This window comes from Podarcis liolepis, assembly GCF_965112155.1.
Source record: "Podarcis liolepis genome assembly, chromosome: 10".
In the NCBI taxonomy this organism is placed as follows: Eukaryota; Metazoa; Chordata; class Lepidosauria; order Squamata; family Lacertidae; genus Podarcis; species Podarcis liolepis.
In genome coordinates, this window is record NC_139562.1 from 58,059,276 (window position 1) to 58,077,924 (window position 18,649).

Sequence of the window (18,649 nt, forward strand, 5' to 3'; positions counted from 1 at the left end):
GTTCTCTTCCAAGGTAGCTACAGTCTCTATCATGATGTTGTTAATCACATTTGTCTCTTGGCATTGTACTACACTGTGGGCAAATCCATGATGCCCTCTGTGGAGAAAATGTGTGGAATTCCCCTTCAAAAATTCAAGGCCTGTACAGGACAGACAGGGAAATGGCTTCTTGTGTTGGACAGCGCCCCTGAAAAACACCTAAGCCCAAGGATGGGGATGAGCCCCAGCCAGCATGACCAAAGGCCATGGATGATGAAAGCTGTAGTCCAGTAACATCTGGAGAGCATAAGCTCTCCTCCTTCTCTTCGTCACTTTTTCCTCTTCCCCCATCTTTGCAACCACAACTGTTTCAGCAGGATGAAGAGTGGAGGGTGGAGGGGAGTTGCGGGGTGGTAGCAGGATCATAGAGTTCACTTGCATTCTTTATGACTACCTCTCCAATCCAATGGTGTCAGGACCCACCAGGGTTAGAAATAGATGTCCATTGGCTCTGATGTGATGAGACACCAGAGCTGCTTTGGGAGCAGTTTCCCCAGGCTCTGAATTGGTTTGTCCACTCAGGCTGACCATTGAATCCTCATACCCAGGTTAGTCTATATAGGGCCTCCTGTCTGGGGTGGGATTTGAACAAAAGGTCTTCCTGACGCTTCAAAAAGGTTGCTTGTTCCTTAGCTCTGTCTCCTAGTTTTTTCTGGCCCTCTGTCACAACTGGTTCCAGGTTCCTCGCTCCCCTCTGACAGCTACCTACAGCTGAGCACTGACAGATGGGTGAAACACAGAGAAAGTGAAATGCTTTTTAAGTCTTATTGATTTCACTCACCCTAATTGTGTTTCTAGAAACCACATAAATCACAAAGAGCAAGAATATGAGAACACCGGTATTCAAAATTCCAGGCATGACTGTGGATCTGAACATTACAATGCCTTGCTTATTGCAAGGATAGACAACCTGGTGCACTCCAAGTGTTCTTAACTGGTGCACTCCAAGTGTTCTTAACTATCATCCCTACTGGATAGAGCTGAGGGGAGCTGTGGTCCAGAACATCTGGAGGACACCTTCTTTATTGATTTTGACAGTTGCTCAATATTTCACATTCAGTGTCAGCTGGAAGAGGCAATGGTACAGGTACTTTTTTGAGAGAGGAATCATGTCTATCCTCGTAACCTGGGTGCAGAGTTCAGTGTCCCTATGCAGGCTGCAGTATTCTCTCTATATGAAAGAATTTGGAAGGTTAAAACCCTGTTCTGGGAAGCCCAAAGCCCTACAGCTCCTGTCAGCCATCCAGCAATTAGTCTGGTCAACATCCTTCTAACAAACCCTGGCTGTTTTCAGGAGCCTAATTGGCAGCAAGCAGTTGATATCTATTATGTGCTGCTGACAATGAAATATCAGGGGGGGAATCCAAAACGGAAAACATCATTATGGAACTGCCTGTCACTGAAGGCTTAGTTGTGGTGAACTGTGAGTGAGGAATCTCTTCCCTTTATTTGAGGAAGGGAGCCAAATTCATGGCTGGGAATTTTATTCTGATAATATTCTCACCCATGAGTTTTGCCACAGTGAATAGTATTGAAAAAATTGGACAATTTGTGGAAATAGTGATTTATGTGATTACTGTGGGACAAGTTTGTGTACAACAAAAAGAACGTTCCTAGTTTATACTCTAGATGCAACTACATCCTGAATGCCTTATTGTTCCACAGCTAGACAGCAGGAATAATCATGGGAATAAATGTAATTATTGGTGGATGTATAAAGCAACCCAACAAAAACTTTCAAGTTTATTTCTTATGAATCAACTTTACTTTTAAAAAATGACTGTGAATGTGAAGGGACTTGTTACTCAACAATAATTCTTAATATTTTGTATTCCACTTTCAGGAATTTCTGATTCTTCTCTGTTTCAAAGCACACTGTGTCCAGATTCTAAAACTTTTCTGGGAGATCTTTATGACACACATTCCCTTTTTGGATGGTCTGAAGCCCCACCTACGTTCCGGTAAGTTCTCTGAATGTCTTCCAGTAAACGCTCTGAAAATCTTTAAAGATACGTTAACAGTTTTCATTTAAGTTTTTTTGTTCAGGAAGAATTGGTACCACCTGGGAACTTGAAATGGGCTGTGCTTAGGATCTCATGTTGCAAATGCAGAGGGTGGACTTGAGAGCAGGGCAAACCACTCCCAGTCCGTATAAAATGGGCTGCCTGGGTACTTTATGTACTTCAGTATAATTTACTTCAGTATAAAGTAATTTCATATGCTCTTGCAGAAACTATTGCCAAAGTTATTCCAGTAGTGGTAGTTAGGAGGGAATTTATCACAAATTGGCTAGATAAGAGCTGTCAGCACCAAGGATTTCAGGCACATGTTTTCAAGGATGAAAGTAAAAGATGAGAGGGAGAAGCAGCGGTGTGGTGGAAATTAATTCAGAAAATGGCTAGTAAGGAAAGTGTTTTACACCCACATCCACACACACCATACCACTGCTCTAAGCCATACTCTCCATTTTTATAAAATTGCTATCAAGGCTTCCTTCCAGACATTTGCACTTATTGTATTGCCTGCCCTGGTTCATTTGGGAGATTGCAGGGTATAGCTATTGCCTTGCATGAACTGTGGGTACACTCTGGACCCCATACCCAAGGCTACCTGAAGTTGCGAGGAAGATCAGTAGAGAGCCAGTGTAGTATAGTATCAGAGGGGATCCGGGTTAAGTTTCAACAGCTTCCTGGAGGAAAGCCAGGTTGCAAATGTGATAATAAACATAGTGAATAGCAAACTGTTTTTAGGAACTCTTTTATCTCCAGTTACAGATCTTTTCACTCAGGAACTGCTAACAAGCTTCCACAGAACACTACAGTTCCCTGGAAAATAGTTTGAAAACCTTACAACCTTAAAAAAAGAAAAAGAAACCTCTGTTAAGCAATTGTTTCTCCATGAGTTTCTGCAAAAGTTTTAAAAAAAATCATAGGAAGGTTACAAATTTGAGGCTATAAAAAGCTCCAGAGATTGCCTAAATCAGGCTTCTGCAACCTAAGATCCTGCCTGTATTTTGGACTTTTAAGTTTCAGCCATCTTAGGAAAGGCTGGTCCAAATTACCATTTTACACTGGACCGTATGAGGCAGTGGAATGTCTGTTGCTAATATTGCTACTGTAAACCACTTATTAAGGGTTGTGGATAGCGCTGTGTGTTAAACCATAGAGTCTAGGACTTGCCGATCAGAAGGTCGGTGGTTCGAATCCCCACGACGGGGTGAGCTCCCGTTGCTCAGTCCCTGCTCCTGCCAACCTAGCAGTTCGAAAGCACGTCAAAGTGCAAGTAGATAAATAGGTACCGCTCCAGCGGGAAGATAAACGGCACTTCCCTGCGCTGCTCTGGTTCGCCAGAAGCGGCTTAGTCATGCTGGCCACATGACCCAGAAGCTGTATGCTGGCTCCCTCGGCCAATAAAGCAAGATGAGCGCCGCAACCCCAGAGTCAGCCACGATGGGACCTAATGGTCAGAGGTCCCTTTACCTTTACCTTTACCTTTACACCACTTATTGCAATCTTTTTTATAAATAGTAAGTAGTCAGAAGTAGACTAAATAAATAAATAAATAAATGTTCTTTGAGCAAAGTGCCATACAAACATTCCCAATTTCATATGATGAGTCCATGACAGAGGTGGGATTGAAACACAGGTTGCTAGCCGGCCTTAAAGCAAGCAAGCAAGCAAGCACATTTTTGCAGAGCAGTGGACTCTCGGTGCTGCTGTAGATTGAAGGCACCTGTTGCTCTGAAACTAGAGTGGTTGAAAAAGGGAAGCTGGACTCTTTTAAGGTCTGGAAAAAAGGAGAAACCGCACAGAAGCATCATGCTGTTTTCAATACAAAATTGAAACTGGATAAAGTAACTTTAAGCTGCATTATGAGAAGAATGAACCCAGAGGGGCTTAGGCTATGACTCTTCAGTTCCTATTATTGAACGTCCACCTACCCCAGAGAGATTTAAAAGAGGCTATAGGTGAGCAGTCTCTATAACGAATAGAGTATGAATCAACTGGAGTTCATCTAACAAAGAGCATTCAGAGCCAAATCAGGGCTCTCCCCTCTTTTCATATAATGGCCAACTAAGGGCTTTATTATAGCATCAGAAGATTCCTGGGGATGAGCCCGGCTCCACTTTTGAATTATTCCCCAGGGGTTTGTAACCAACCATTTTACTTCCCAGGAGGAAGTCTGATTTAAACTGCACACCCGCTGTGTCTGTTGTACAGAACTAAGCCAGCAACTAAAGGTCAATTTTGACCTTCTCTCCCGTGTATGTCATTTCAGCTCCACACAAAACATACTATACAAAAGCATCTCTCGGTGATCCTCTTGCCCCTTGGGGCAGAGCAGTTGCACTCATATGCAAATGCTTTATTTGGCTAAACAAATAAAAGGTTGGAAGACAGAAAGGTGTTCAAAAATGAATCTAAAAGTGGAAGCCAATGGTGTGTAGTAATAGAATTTGGCAGCATGTGTTCCGAGTAGGAAGTAAAATTCTTTAAACAAATTTGCCACAAGGGTGGGTGTGGGTGTATATATAAACAGTATATATGCATTACATACCGTATTTTCCCGTGTATAAGACTATATTATTTCCTAAATTTTTGAAGTTTAAAATAAGGGGTCGTCTTATACACGGATAGTGCATAGTGCATTGTCTTAATTTTGGGTTAAAAAAAATAGGGGTCGTCTTATACACAGAATATACACATGCAACTGGAATACATATGCAGACACCTTATTCTGTGGCAAGACCTAGTCTAATCATTATTATTCTCCTGTCCCCTTCAGAGTGTCTAAGAATCTAGTTTAAATACAAGATTAATAGGTTATCAGCAATAGTACATGAACCCTCCTTTGCCCCCTCTAGTAGCATTTCAAGGGACTGGATCCAATGGAAAGAGTCAGCGACACATTAACTTCTCATGCCAAGATCCAAGTAACTTGGCAATGCTACTCAGTGCAATGACCTGAAACCTAGATTCCTGGCATTAAGCCTCTACACTTTGTACCCACTCGCTCCGTAATGTTGGGACAGTTGCCAAAACGCATGGGCAACATCAGTGTTCCCCAAATTTGTGTGCAGAATCCATGCTCTCCAGCTTTCATCCTTTGGATAGGAGGAGGGATTTTGGCAGGCACCACATTTCTCAACTTATGGGGTGACTTGCTGCACGGAGCAAAATTCCTTCTTCCATACAAGTATTAAAGGTGAAAGAGTCTTTCTCTCTCTTTCCCCAGCTGCACTGATTTCATGCTCCCAAAAACCACAAAGGATCATTATGGAGTCAACATGACATTAACAACACTGTGCCTTCTTTCCCCTTGGTCCTGTTTAATTATTATTAATTACTGATCAGTACCTGCTTCCAGGCAATAAGGCACTGTTGGGAAGCACAGAGTGCTCACATGTTGTGAATAATGATCAAGATATATCATGTGTAAATCCTTTCCATGTTGCAATTTTGGGAAACGGCAAAAGATGTGGCGATAGCCATTCTCTTAGATGGCTTTTGTTAAGAAGGGACTTGGGTGGCGCTGTGGTCTAAACCACCGAGCCTCTTGGGCTTGGAAGGTTGCCGGTTCAAATCCCTACAATGGAGTGAGTTCCCGTTGCTCTGTCCCAGCTCCTGCCAACCTAGCAGTTCAAAAGCACACCAGTGCAAGTAGATAAATAGGTACCGCTGTGGCGGGAAGGTAAATGGCGTTTCCATGCGCTCTGGCTTCTGTCACGATGTCCCGTTGCACCCGAAGCGGTTTAGTCATGCTGGCCACATGACCCGGAAAGCTGTCTGTGGACAAACGCCGGCTCCCTCAGCCTGAAAGTGAGATGAGTGCCACAACCCCTTAATCACCTTTGACTGGACTTAACCATCTAGAGGTCTTTTACCATTTTTACCTTTTTTGTTAAGACTAAGGCTGTGTAGATACAATATACATTTAAAGCACATTTGAAACACACTGCCAAGAATTCTTTGAGAGCAAGAATGTGCCTAAAATTAAAGTCATAGTGTGTTGCACAGCCATATATACATGGAGGAGAGTTCTATCAATAGCTGCAATAGCTGCTTCAAGCTTTTCAAAACTGCCAGCTAGTGAGCATCAGTCATTTATATCCATGATTAGATTCATTCTACTCCAGTGCAGTCTATTCATAAGCTCTTGCATCTACATAACCAAACTGGAAGTTGTATAAAATATTGTGGCAGCACAGCTTTCAGGCAGGAGACGACATCCTAACTATATTATACACTTGGACACCTTGTGAATGGATTAAATTTAACCCTGACGTTGTTAGTACTGCCAGAAAGGCTTCCCTTTTCCCATCTCCTGTTGCCCCTCATTCCCAACCATGGAGACTAGCTAGCTCCCAAGTCCTGACATTCACATATGCAGATTCCAAGGTAAGAGACAGTACAGTGGTACTTTGGGTTAAGAACTTAATTCATTCCGGAGGTCCATTCTTAACCTGAAACTGTTCTTAACCTGAAGCACCACTTTAGCTAATGGGGCCTCCTGCTGCTGCTGCACCACCGGAGCACGATTTCTGTACTCATCCTGAAGCAAAGTTCTTAACCCGAGGTACTATTTCTGGGTTAGCGGAGTTTGTAACCTGAAGCGTCTGTAACCTGAAGCGTCTGTAACCCAAGGTACCACTGTACATGCACTTACCTTTTTTGTTAAGACTAAGGCTGTGTACATTTAAAGCACATTTGAAACACATTGCCAAGAATTCTTTGAGAGCAAGAATGTGCCTAAAATTAAAGTCATAGTGTGTTGCACAGCCATATATACATGGAGGAGAGTTCTATCAATAGCTATATGGAGATTCCAGGGTAAGAGGCAGTAGTTCCCTGAGAGCCACTTGCTGGGGAGCGATTGCTTGTTGGCATTTGGTTGACCTGTTGCAAGCAGGATGTTGAATTTGAATAGGGATAAGGGAACTACAACTCCCATTTGCCCCAACCAGCAAGGCCAACTCAGGGCACTGCAGCTCCAGAACACCTGGAGGACCACAAGTTCCCCATCTTGTTCTTAAGTTCACACAAAATTCTGCTTCCGATATCAGGTAAGCAATACATGTAGATCAGTAGAGAAAAATATGCATCAGTGTTAATCCCTGATCCACATCTGTTCAAGCAGCCGGTGCAGCTACTTCACAATCTAACCTCCAGCCATTTTTACCGTTAATTAAACCCACCATTGGAAGTTCTTTGCTGGCATGGTAGTGGTAGGCTGAACTGCAGGCAGTGTTTACTGCGGTGATTTCAGAAGGTGCCAACCTCCACATGGATCCATTCAGTAAACACTCGGTTGAACGGCTTGGCTGTAAGCGGGAGCGTGATCCGGTCAGGATTAGAGGCAGTTGGAGTCAGTAAGAATGAAACCTGAATGGAACCTGACATATGTAGCAAGCTGCTGCAATGCATCGCTGTGAAGGTCAGGACTTGGGAGATAGCTAGTCTCCATGGTTGGGAATGAGGGGCAACAAGAGATGGGAAGTGGAAAGCCTTCCCAGGGTTAAATTTAATCCATTCACAAGGTGTCCAAGTGTATAATATAGTTAGTATGTCGTCTCCTGCCTGAAAGCTGTGCTGCCACAATATTTTATACAAGTTCCAGTTTGGTTATGTAGATGCAAGCGCTCATGAATAGACTGCACTGGAGTAGAATGAATCTAATCATGGATATAAATGACTGATGCTCACTAGCTGGCAGTTTTAAAAAGCTTGAAGCAACCAGCTGCCCAAATCCTCCTGGAAATTCAATAGAAGTTGGGTTTCTGCAATCTTCTACATTCCGAAAACTCTTTTGTTAGTTATTAATACAGGATATTCTGTTAAATAAAATGACATCTAAAAGTGAAAGCACATTTCAATGCATAGAGAGAGAGGGTTGGCCAGTTTGTTTTCTTGTTCAGCAAGCAGTAGCCCCTAAATTACTTGATCTTTCTTTTTGCAACTGTGAGATACTATATACTCTTTGAAGTTCAAAAGAGAAGGGAAGCATTCATCTGGGAAAGAAGCCTTTATCAAGAAATTACTATGTCGCGCCAAGATAGGAAATCCAACGTCAAATAAGGATTACATTAGAAATAGCTGCGGACATTTCAAAGTTGCATTTGAAGTTTTGCCTCTGCTCTGGTTTTATTTTTGACTTCCAAGCTAAAGGAAAATGAATTCCCAGGGCTTTGCTGATGTGGGTGCAATTTTTCATTCTCAGGGCCATCAAGGAAGCCACAGGAAAGAGGCCATTTGTGTTGAGTCGCTCTACATTTGTTGGAAACGGGAGATATACAGCCCACTGGCTAGGGGACAACCATGCTCTTTGGGAAGATATGCACACATCAATAATTGGAATTTTGGAGTTTAATCTTTTCGGAATTCCACAAGTAAGTGGTTTTGAAGGCACATTGGGCAACCATTTGCGTACAACGCTGTACCATTTCAAAATGGCCACAGAAGTTGGCAATAACAACAGAAGCAAAGGAATATAACGTGTCAGTTCAGGGGGTGGGGGTGATGTTGCGGCATGCTTCAAATGCTGCACTTGTAGGCGTCAAGGGTTTAAGTCCATAAGGCATATTATACAATGGGATGGATCCACAAAAGCATGACCACAAAGAGGCAATTTTTCCATTCCCTATATCCTATAGCAGTCCTACAGCCCTCCCCGACTTTTCCTGAATGTCCCTCTGGAATGGCTTGGGGCTCAGGAGATTTCATTGGGAAGGTGAATCAGAAACCTATGCAGAATTTTGAAGGCTGGAAGAGAGGCAAGCAACTAGCCTCCATGTTAGTAGACCATACAGGAGTGTCTACACCCGTGGTGATTCAATTAATACTTCGCAAAAAGAGCAAAAGGACAGACTTTGTTACCAGTCAGGGTAGCATATGCTAATAAGTTTACATTTCAGTGCTAGATAACTACTTTTCTTGCATGGAAACAAACTTAATTACAAATTTCTGCAGGGTTCTGTTGGCATACGTGAGAATAATTTGGAAGAGGAAGTTTGAGCATTGTGGCCTCAGTGGTTTGCACAAAGAAGTGTCCCTAACAAAACAATTGGCTTCCACAAGCCACAAGCGCTAATTCACCCTACTTAAATTGATATATTATCCAAAGCTTTGGCGTGCTCTGGTCCATGGGGTCACGAAGAGTCGGACACAACTAAACGACTAAACAACACCCAAAGCTCAGCAATCAAACACCATTTAACGTAACAGAGTTCTACGTACACAGAAATATCCATACCTTGATCTATATACAAGATCTTTTGCTGGCCCATTCATTCCAAAAGAGGGAGCCAAGCTGTCCTCATGAAGGGATTTGCATACATATCAGTTGCCTCTATTGCAATGAATGAATCCAACACCTGTTACAGACATACGGACTTAAGTAGCAAGGCCTTATGAAATCCAGTATAAAGAGCATTGTGGTTTATATTGAAAAGGTCTGATGGGCCGTCGATGGTCTGATGGTCCGTCAAGAAATCTACGGACAATTGCATCCCTGCAGCTGCTGCATTTGCTGTCTTTAGAAAACATCTGAAGGCAGCCCTGTCTAGGGAAGCTTTTAATGTTTGATGTATTACAGTATTTTAATATTTTTTTTGAAGCTGCCCAGAGTGGCTATGGAAGCCCAGCCAAATGGGCGGGGTATTAATAATAATAATAATAATAATAATAATAATAATAATAATAATAACCTTTTGCAGTAGGCAACTGGTATCCAAGTGACTTGTGGCCAGTTTGCAGCATGAATGGCAGGAAGCACTGATTTTTGGTCTCTCTTCACAGGTGGGTGCTGATATCTGTGGCTTTTACTATGATACTACTTTTGAACTCTGCCTGCGTTGGACACAGCTTGGTGCATTCTATCCATTGTCCAGAAACCATAATGCATTTGGTCAGAAGGTAAGTAGGTGCCACTTAGAAATATTGCAGTTTGGACATTAAATATATATATATATATATATTTGCTTTCGTAGATTTTCACGGGTACAGGAATGCAGGTTTTGGTGTCTTCGGGTGTCTTCCCGTGTAAGAGTTGGGGTGTCTAGGCGACGTTTCGACGAGGTCTCACTCGTCATCTTCAGGCTGGTGCTTTCGGCTTCTTGTTACTGGAACAGAGCAGGATCTCAGTGTTTGAGTTCCTATAAATACTGTTGAGGGGGTGTGGTGTATAGCCTCAAACGTTCTGGGCAGAGAGGAAGTTCCCAGGTTAGTGTGCCTTTTCTTCTTTTGTTCCTTAATTACTTGAGGGATATCTTGAGTGATTTCTTGAGTGATATTCTGAGTACCACTTAGGTGGGTCATTAAGTGTGGATTAGTTGCTAAAGCTTTCGTGTCTTGACCTCTTGAGCTTGTGAAGAGTTTTTCTGAGAAGATGGCTGTACTGCACTTAGTTGTGCTCTGGCTTGGCTTCGTGTATAGGGGCGAGCTGTGGTTTTGTGCCCTGTGCCAGCCAGATCTGTGTAGGGATTGCAGGGGGGTGCAGCATCCGGAGGTGCCACTATGGTTTGGCTACTGGATGGTGTCTGTAATTTATCTGTGGAGAGGGTCTGGGTTTGGGTCTGGTGTGGTTGATTGGTGATGGCGTTCTGTGTGCCTCTGGTTCTGGTGTCGGTTTTTGTGGGGAGGGCTAATTTCCAGATGTCTGGCAGGCGGGACGTGTCGTCACGCTTGTTCATGTTGTGAGGGTGTTTCTCTATCTCGATGGCTTCCATGATTATTCTCTTGTGGTGATGTTCCATGTTAAAGAGCAATTTGGAATCTGCAAAATTAATTTCGTGTCCTGTTTCTTTCATGTGTTGGAAAAGAGAGGAAGTTTTTTCTTCTTTTTTGACGGCATTCTTGTGTTCTGCGATACGTGCATTTATTCGTCTGTTTGTTTGTCCAATGTACGTGGCTGGGCAGACTTTGCAGGGTATTTCATAGACCCCTTGGTTTTCCAACTGGATTTTATCTTTGGGGTTTCTGAGGATATTGGCTATTTTTTGGTTGGTGCAAAAGGCTGTTTTGATATTGTGTTTATGGAGGATTTTGCTAATTTTATCTGTAGTGCCCTTGATATAAGGAAGGAGGGCCATGCCATTGTTTTCTTCTGTGTCTTGGTTTTTGGGGGGGTGTTTCTTTTTGGATTAGCTTCGTAACCTTGTTTTGCTGGTATCCATTGGCGATTAACACATTTGAGAGATTCTGTAACTCAGTTGTCAAGTGGTCTTTGTCAGCCAGGCGTTTGGTTCTGGAGATGAGAGTCTTGGCTACGGAGTTTATTTGTGCAGGGTGGTGGTGTGATTGTGCATGTAAGTAGCGGTTGGTGTGTGTTTTTTTCCGGTAGATAGTGTGTCCTAGGGAGCCATCAGGTTTTTTGTAGATTAGGACGTCAAGGAAGGGAAGTTGGTTGTTGGCTTCTATTTCCATAGTGAATTGTATATATATAGACAAATGCTCACTTTTCTGGTGGAATGTTCTCCTCATTTGTTTTGACATTCAGTATTGTAGGACTGATGCAATTCTGATGGTTGGCCTGGACAGACATTTTTAAATTATGAGCAACTTTGATCATTTGGTTTCTCAGTTTGATTGATCCTCTTAATCTTTTTACAAAAGTTTTCAAATGTATGAGCCAAGTCACTAGCCTTGTGGAACAAACACCTTTCCTACTCAAAAGAAATCATTTTGGCTCAGGTTTGTGTAAAAGAAATACAGGGCCAAGGCTGAGGTAATTTGCTATCTGGTCACATCAGGGTCTTATGAAAGCTTGTCAAGCACTGCTGCTGTTGTGAACAAACTAGCGCCCATTGAATGTCTATTGACCCAGCTACTGTAAATAAGCAGTGTTGACAGAAAAAGGGGGGACATTAAAATTATGTCTCTGGAAACCAGCTGATTCAGAGAACAGCATAATGTCGGTCAACTGCCTCAGAGACCACCAGTCTGAAACATAAAATGTAGAGGATCAGAGTTTTGCTTTCTTTGCAAATGTAATTAAAAGGAAGAGGATGCTTTGGTTATACCTGAACAATAAACTTTTAAATAACATTTTTGGGATGCATTTATTTGTAACACTTTAATCCCATTCTACTTTTGAGATGCTCAGGACAATATTGGTTCTCTGCCTTCTTTAATCCTTACGTGTGGGGGGGGGGGTTCCTAATGGGGGGGGGTATCAGATGACCACAACAGATATTGAAAGTACCTCAGGGGTGAGGAGATGAAAAGAACAGCCATGCTCCCAACAACATATGCAGCAGTCGAATACATAAACATAGTGTACGAAGGGATTCTACATGCATATTATAGCTGGTCAAACTGGGGAGGGGGGAGTCATTAACAACCTTCATGCATTGTCCCAATGGGGGGGGGCATCTGAACCCTCCTCTATATCATGAGATGAATTGTGTTGAGATGTTGTGGTTGGCCCAAAGTTACCCAGCAAACTTCCATGTATGAGCAGGAACTTAGATCTCCCTGATCCGTACCACGACATCTCACTGGTTCCTGCTCCCAGGACCTTCACATAAACATCTTTTTAAAAATATATTGTGATTAGATTAGCTCATCCCTGACCACTGATCCTGCTAGCTAGGGATGATGGGAGTTGTAGTCCAAAAAAACCAAGTTTGGGAAACCCTGGCTTAGTTAAAAGCCAAGCAGTTGACGAAAGAAGTCTTTAATAGGTTTACATGCCAAAGCCTGTTGTTCCCTTAGCTTTCAGGATGGGGCAGGGGGTCCAGTAAGCTTGAATGCGTAAATATAAATACATGCAAATCAAACTGAAATCCTGCTTTTTCATAGGAACAAGACCCTGGAGTGTTTGGGCTTGAATTTGCCACAATTGCACGATCAACACTGCAGATTCGATACTCCCTCCTGCCATACTTGTACACCCTATTCTTTGAAGCTCATGCCTTTGGAAATACAGTGGCCCGAGGTTTAATGCACGAGTAAGTTACCCATTCATTTTCCTCCTTGTCATGGGTTTTTAATCAAAGATATGTTATTAGGTATATCGGGTCCTCCCTTAAAGAGGGCACGAGTTGCGGCAAGACCTGGCAACCAAACCCTGTGTTGTGGGTGGGTATGATTGGATAGCCACAACACCCAATTGGTAGGTCCCTTGATGCAGGGTTTAATCAGGCCAATGGGACACAGTCCAACAGATCAAGGGACCTATGTATACCTATTCACGTGACCCAGAGCTTCCTCTTTTGGCGCGTGCATTCGGAACACCTGCCCACCTCTCCCTATTTTTAGGGCTTGTGTGCTTGACCTTGCTAAGCCGCTGTGTGTTGTCTGTCGTTGGGACAGGGGCACAGCAGGAATTTTTCCCACTTGGCTGATTGGCTGTTGCCATTTGGGTTTCGCCTGCCTCATGGCAAATCATCACAACTTGTAAGGTTGTGGATAGGCTCTGGTTCAGGTGATAGGGATGGCGGAACGCTCTCGCCATCCCTATGTGAAGGGTATTCCGTTAAAGGAATCCAGGGACTCAGTGTTTTGGTCAACCCTGTGAGGGGGTTGTGCCCATGCCAGAGTCCAAGGGGACATCTGGGTGGTGGACATAGCCTGTTCCCGGCTTTCTGTCTATCCAGGTGTTCACCCTAGGCTGACCTATGCTGGTGCCCTGGGTCAGCACTACCTGCAACAGTGCAGAGAGCTTGTTGAACCAGAGCCTATGCAACCACTCACTTTCTGTTGTGGCCTAAAGTTGTGGCCTAAATTCTGCCAAAAACCAAACCAAAATTTGAGTATTGTCTGAATTTATTTAAGGGGGAGGTTTAAAGGTCTGAACACGCAATTATTTTGTTGATCGTAATGATGGTGAAGAAAACAGGGCTACGTGTTCTCCACAGGCACAGCAACAGCAGGTTACAATGGAAATATAATATTTACAGGCATATTTTAAAAGTCTATTGCTTGCCATTCAGAATTCTTTGGAAGGTTTGTGGCTAAGTCAATGATAAACTGTTTGAAGGTCTCCAAACGAAATTCAGTTACAAAACAAAGACAGCATTGCTCAGTTTCACCCAGGGTGTGATGGCGGGAATTAAAAATGATAGTGCAAAGGCAAAAATCATGTATAAGCCTGGCCCTGCCATGAGGCAGTGGGATGAAGCTGCCTCAGGTGGCAGATGCTGAAGGGGCAGAAGCAGACAAACCTGTATGTACCACATGATGTGTCCAATGCCCCTTAAGTTGGCCTTCTGTCCTCAGGTGCAGCAGAAGATGCTAGCATCAAAGTAAGATTCAGCTGCCAGTCTGGTTGACTTTTGTATGTGGAATATGCAGAGGCACAATCTTCTCTGCCTCAGGCAGCAAAATGTTTCTATCTAGTCCTAGTCATTAGATTGATAGGATGTTCTAAATACCTTTTGGTAAGCCCTCCTTCAGTCGAAAGAACTCCTGCAATTATATACCCTGCCCACAGGTTGAGTACACCAAACAGTGAGCCATTCATGCACCGCAGTTTTCATGCAAACCAGTCCCCACCACATACTTTTCTCTTCCGTGCTTCAAGCAGCCAACAAGAAATATTTTGTAGCACATGACAACGGCCAGTCTACACAGAGAGACAAGTTTGTGCCAGGTTTCCGTGCCTGCTTAGTGTCATCGAAGCAGCTGTCTGCTGGAAACCAGAAATAGCTGTATGATGAGGAAAGATGAGATGGCTGCCTCTGGGAGCGGATTTTGGTTACTTTTAAGAGCAGCCCGTTTTGTTGGGAGACAGAGGAAGCTAATGGGGTTAGAAACTTGGATTTTTTTTTACCTCAGGTAGCAAAAAGGCCTGCTCTTAGTAGTTCTAGGTTTTTAGTGCCACAATTAGGTGTGCCTCTTTTACCTCCTGAAATGGTATATAATACCATGCAGATACCCCATGGAGCCTGCTAATGCTTTGGGGCCAGCACACTATTTGAAAGCATTATTTGGGTTGTGTTTTTAAAGGGACTCATGACATAGACATGCAGGTCTGAGTTTGATCGATTTCCTCTTTATATTGGATGGTTTCCTTTTTATATTGTGACAGCATCGAAATCATGCTCATTGTGCTTGCATTAAGAGCAGTGTTTCTTAGTCACCTTTCCTTTTATCATTTAAATCACATTATGAACGTATGCGTCTTGCCTAACTGAGGAGAAAGGGAGAGCAATAGCCCAGTTTCTTTTCCATCCAAAGAGCAAAACATAAGGTGTCTCTGTGAAGTTTGTTTTGCCACACAGCTAAATAGAGGAGGAAGCCCTGAAGGAAGCCTGGGAGCATATTTACCCTTGCACATTGTGACCTCACAAAGTGTCAGTTGCTTCAGAAAAATGAATAGTTCAGATCCAGGTCATGTGGCCAGCATGACTAAGCCGCTACTGGCGAACCAGAGCAGCGCACAGAAACGCCGTTTACCTTCCCGCCAGAGCGGTACCTATTTATCTACTTGCACTTTGACGTGCTTTCGAACTGCTAGTTGGTCTCTAAGGTGCTACTGGAAGGAATTTTTTTACAGTGGTACCTCTGGTTACGTACTTAATTCGTTCTGGAGGTCTGTTCTTAACCTGAAACTGTTCTTAACCTGAAGCACCACTTTAGCTAATGGGGCCTCCCGCTGCCGCTGCGCCACCGCCACACGATTTCTGTTCTCATCCTGAAGCAAAGTTCTTAACTCAAGGTACTATTTCTGGGTTAGCGGAGTGTGTAACCCGAAGCGTATGTAACCCAAGGTACCACTGTATTTTGTTTCAATGATATCAGATTGGTATTTTCTTTTTTGGAACATAGGTAGGCTGACTTCAATACACAGTGAAACCATTTAACCACAATTATGTACACAAACTGGCAGTGGCTTTCCATAGACCCTGACAGAAGTATTGCCAAACGTTGCCTGGAGATGCTGGGAATTGAATCGTAGAATTGTAGAATTGTTGAGTGGGAGGTGACCCTGAGGGTCATCTAGTCCAACCTCCTGCAATGCAGAAATCCTTCCCATGGCTGTCCCTGGGTGGCCTCGAACCGCCAACCTCCTGGTTAACAGCCTGGTGCACTGACCCATTGCACCACCTGACTCTGGAACCTTTCACATGCCAAGCATGGGCTCTGAACTATGGCCCTTCCCCTTTCAGAGAAGGAAGCGTAACATTTCCTATATTGCTGTACCTTTGGCTTCCACGGCACACAAACTGGTAACCAGCAGGGGTGTAGGTGGGGGAAATTAAAACAGAAATGCGGAGCTCTGAAGTGCTGTGGAGCTTCACATAGGCAAGGGCTTCTTAATTTTTCCTCACGGACGAATGCTTTGCAGTCATGGGGCATTTCCTGGCATTAAAGAAGAAGAAGAAGAGGAGTTTGGATTTGATATCCCGCCTTTCACTCCCCTTCAGGAGTCTCAAAGCGGCTAACATTCTCCTTTCCCTTCCTCCCCCACAACAAACACTCTGTGAGGTGAGTGGGGCTGAGAGACTTCACAGAAGTGTGACTGGCCCAAGGTCACCCAGCAGCTGCATGTGGAGGAGCGGAGACACGAACCCGGTTTCCCAGATTACGTAACTACCGCTCTTAACCACCACACCACACTGGCTCTAAAAAGAATAAAGTATGACATGTTTATACTGTGTTCCATGTTGTATCCCATTGATATTTTCAGTGTGACCCAGAGGTTTATGCCATTCACATTCTACGTACAATAAACTGAATCCTAGTCTATAGAAATAAATACTCATCTTATTGAAATAACTTAAAATAAAGGAATCTGTGGTTTGGCAGATGCTGAGCTAGAACAACCTGACCATGCCTGAGGTGCCTACAAAAAGGCTGTTGAACATGAACCAAGGCAGTTGCATGGCAAGGCAAGACTTAGATAAATTTGTATTACTGACAAGTAATCAAAGTACTGAGCTGAATATTATTGGGGAAAGTGGCTTCAAGTATGAAGAACTGTTTCAGCTATCTTTTATTATCTCTGAAGTTTTAATCTCAGAAGGTTGTACTGATTACTGAATGGAATTTTAAGATAATGTTTAAGATAGCACATGGGGAATAATGCAAGTAATTTTATTAATTATAATTGGCACTGCACTTGCCTGCATGCTGAGTGTTTTAGAGCAATTTCATTTATCCTGTCAGCACAATACAATTTACTGAATGTTGGATATGCAAATATCAGTCTGGAAGAAAGTTTTGTTAATATTGAAGGGGAAGCCTAAAAAAGAATTACAAAAACATAGGCTCTGATGCATTTGACAAGGGTTGATATTATTTTGCCATACCACAGACAGAAAAACTGCAAAGAAGGGCATAACTGGGTACAAAAGTACCATAATTCCACATCCAGCCAGTCAAACAGGCTAGACTTCTGGGACCTCCATAGGCTTCACTATCAAATACAAACAACAGGAAGGAAAGTGAAACTAAAGTAACTGCTTTGCCCTGAAGGCGCTGTGTCAAAAAATTAAGTCGTGTTGATAGGGAACACCCCCAAACTTTCACAAGAAATATATCATAATATAAAATAACATAAGGTTATGTTATGTTTGGGTCCTAATGATTCAGCAAAACTGGTTAGAGTCAGAACATCTCTTTATGTGCGTGTGTGTTTAAGATTAGACTTTATCACAAGGAACACACATATTGGTTAATCATAAGGTGGGGACGCAGCTGTTGGAGACAGCGAGGATACACAAGCTTTGAAAATACACATTTGACATGTTCTGGAATGTTGGAGGGTATGTACAGTGGTACCTTGGTTTACAACCACAATCCGTTCCGGAGGTCCGTTTATAAACCAAAACAGGTTGTAACCCAAGGCACGCTTTTGCCAATGGGGCTTTCCTCCACCAAAATTGTTTGTAATCCAAAAAAATGGGTTGTAATCCAAAAAAAATGTTGCAAACCGGGACACGCACTTCCGGGTTTGACATGTTTGTAATCCAAAACGTATGCAAACCAAGGTATAGGGCAGGAGCTCTCTGCCAGGGTATAAATTATGGACAATTTGGAACTTTTACATCTGCATTTATTATGAATTATTATTTCTAATACGAATGTTGGTAGCTCCATCCTATTTGGCAAATGCAGACAGGGAGCCTTTGCAAGCCGATAGAAACATTCTGCAGACACAGGGGAGCATCCAAACATGTAGAATAATATGAGTTTCCACATATTGAGCAAATTATACAATTCTTGTTCTAGGTTTCCAGCTGACCCTCAGACCCATGAAATAGACACAGCTTTTCTTTGGGGATCTGCGTTTATGATTGCTCCAGTTCTTCAAGAGGCAAGTACTGGAAACACAATGGTACTGGGAGGAAGTGAAGATGGGCATATCATTCATCGTTTTCAAACAGAAACAGGATGAACTTCTGTTTGCTCATGCCCTTGCTGCTGCTGCATGATCTCAGCCAATTATAGAAAATGATTGAATCTCAGAGATAGTCATTATAAATTGATCCTAGTCAATTTTTGGAAGAGATTGGATCCAAGTAGAACTGAAGCAGTGAATACTAGCTCTCACCCAGCTGCTCCCAAATTTTCCTGCATCTCTTGCCTCCCTTCAGAGATGTGTGTTTGCATTCATAGTAAATCAAATTGCTAGAAATTAGCAAAAGGAGGAAAGAGATGGGAAAACA

At 43.0% G+C, this 18,649-nt stretch overlaps 1 protein-coding gene across 1 annotated transcript in view; it reads left to right on the forward strand.

The window, feature by feature from the left end:
* Positions 1-18,649, forward strand: part of LOC310687782 (sucrase-isomaltase, intestinal-like) — a 90,144-nt gene that overhangs the window by 55,809 nt on the left and 15,686 nt on the right. The window contains exons 13-17 of the mRNA XM_083463443.1: positions 1,883-2,000; positions 8,257-8,425; positions 9,834-9,950; positions 12,837-12,985; positions 18,213-18,301. Of these exons, the coding sequence (XP_083319569.1) occupies positions 1,883-2,000; positions 8,257-8,425; positions 9,834-9,950; positions 12,837-12,985; positions 18,213-18,301 (642 nt within the window). The remainder of the gene's footprint in view (positions 1-1,882; positions 2,001-8,256; positions 8,426-9,833; positions 9,951-12,836; positions 12,986-18,212; positions 18,302-18,649) is intronic.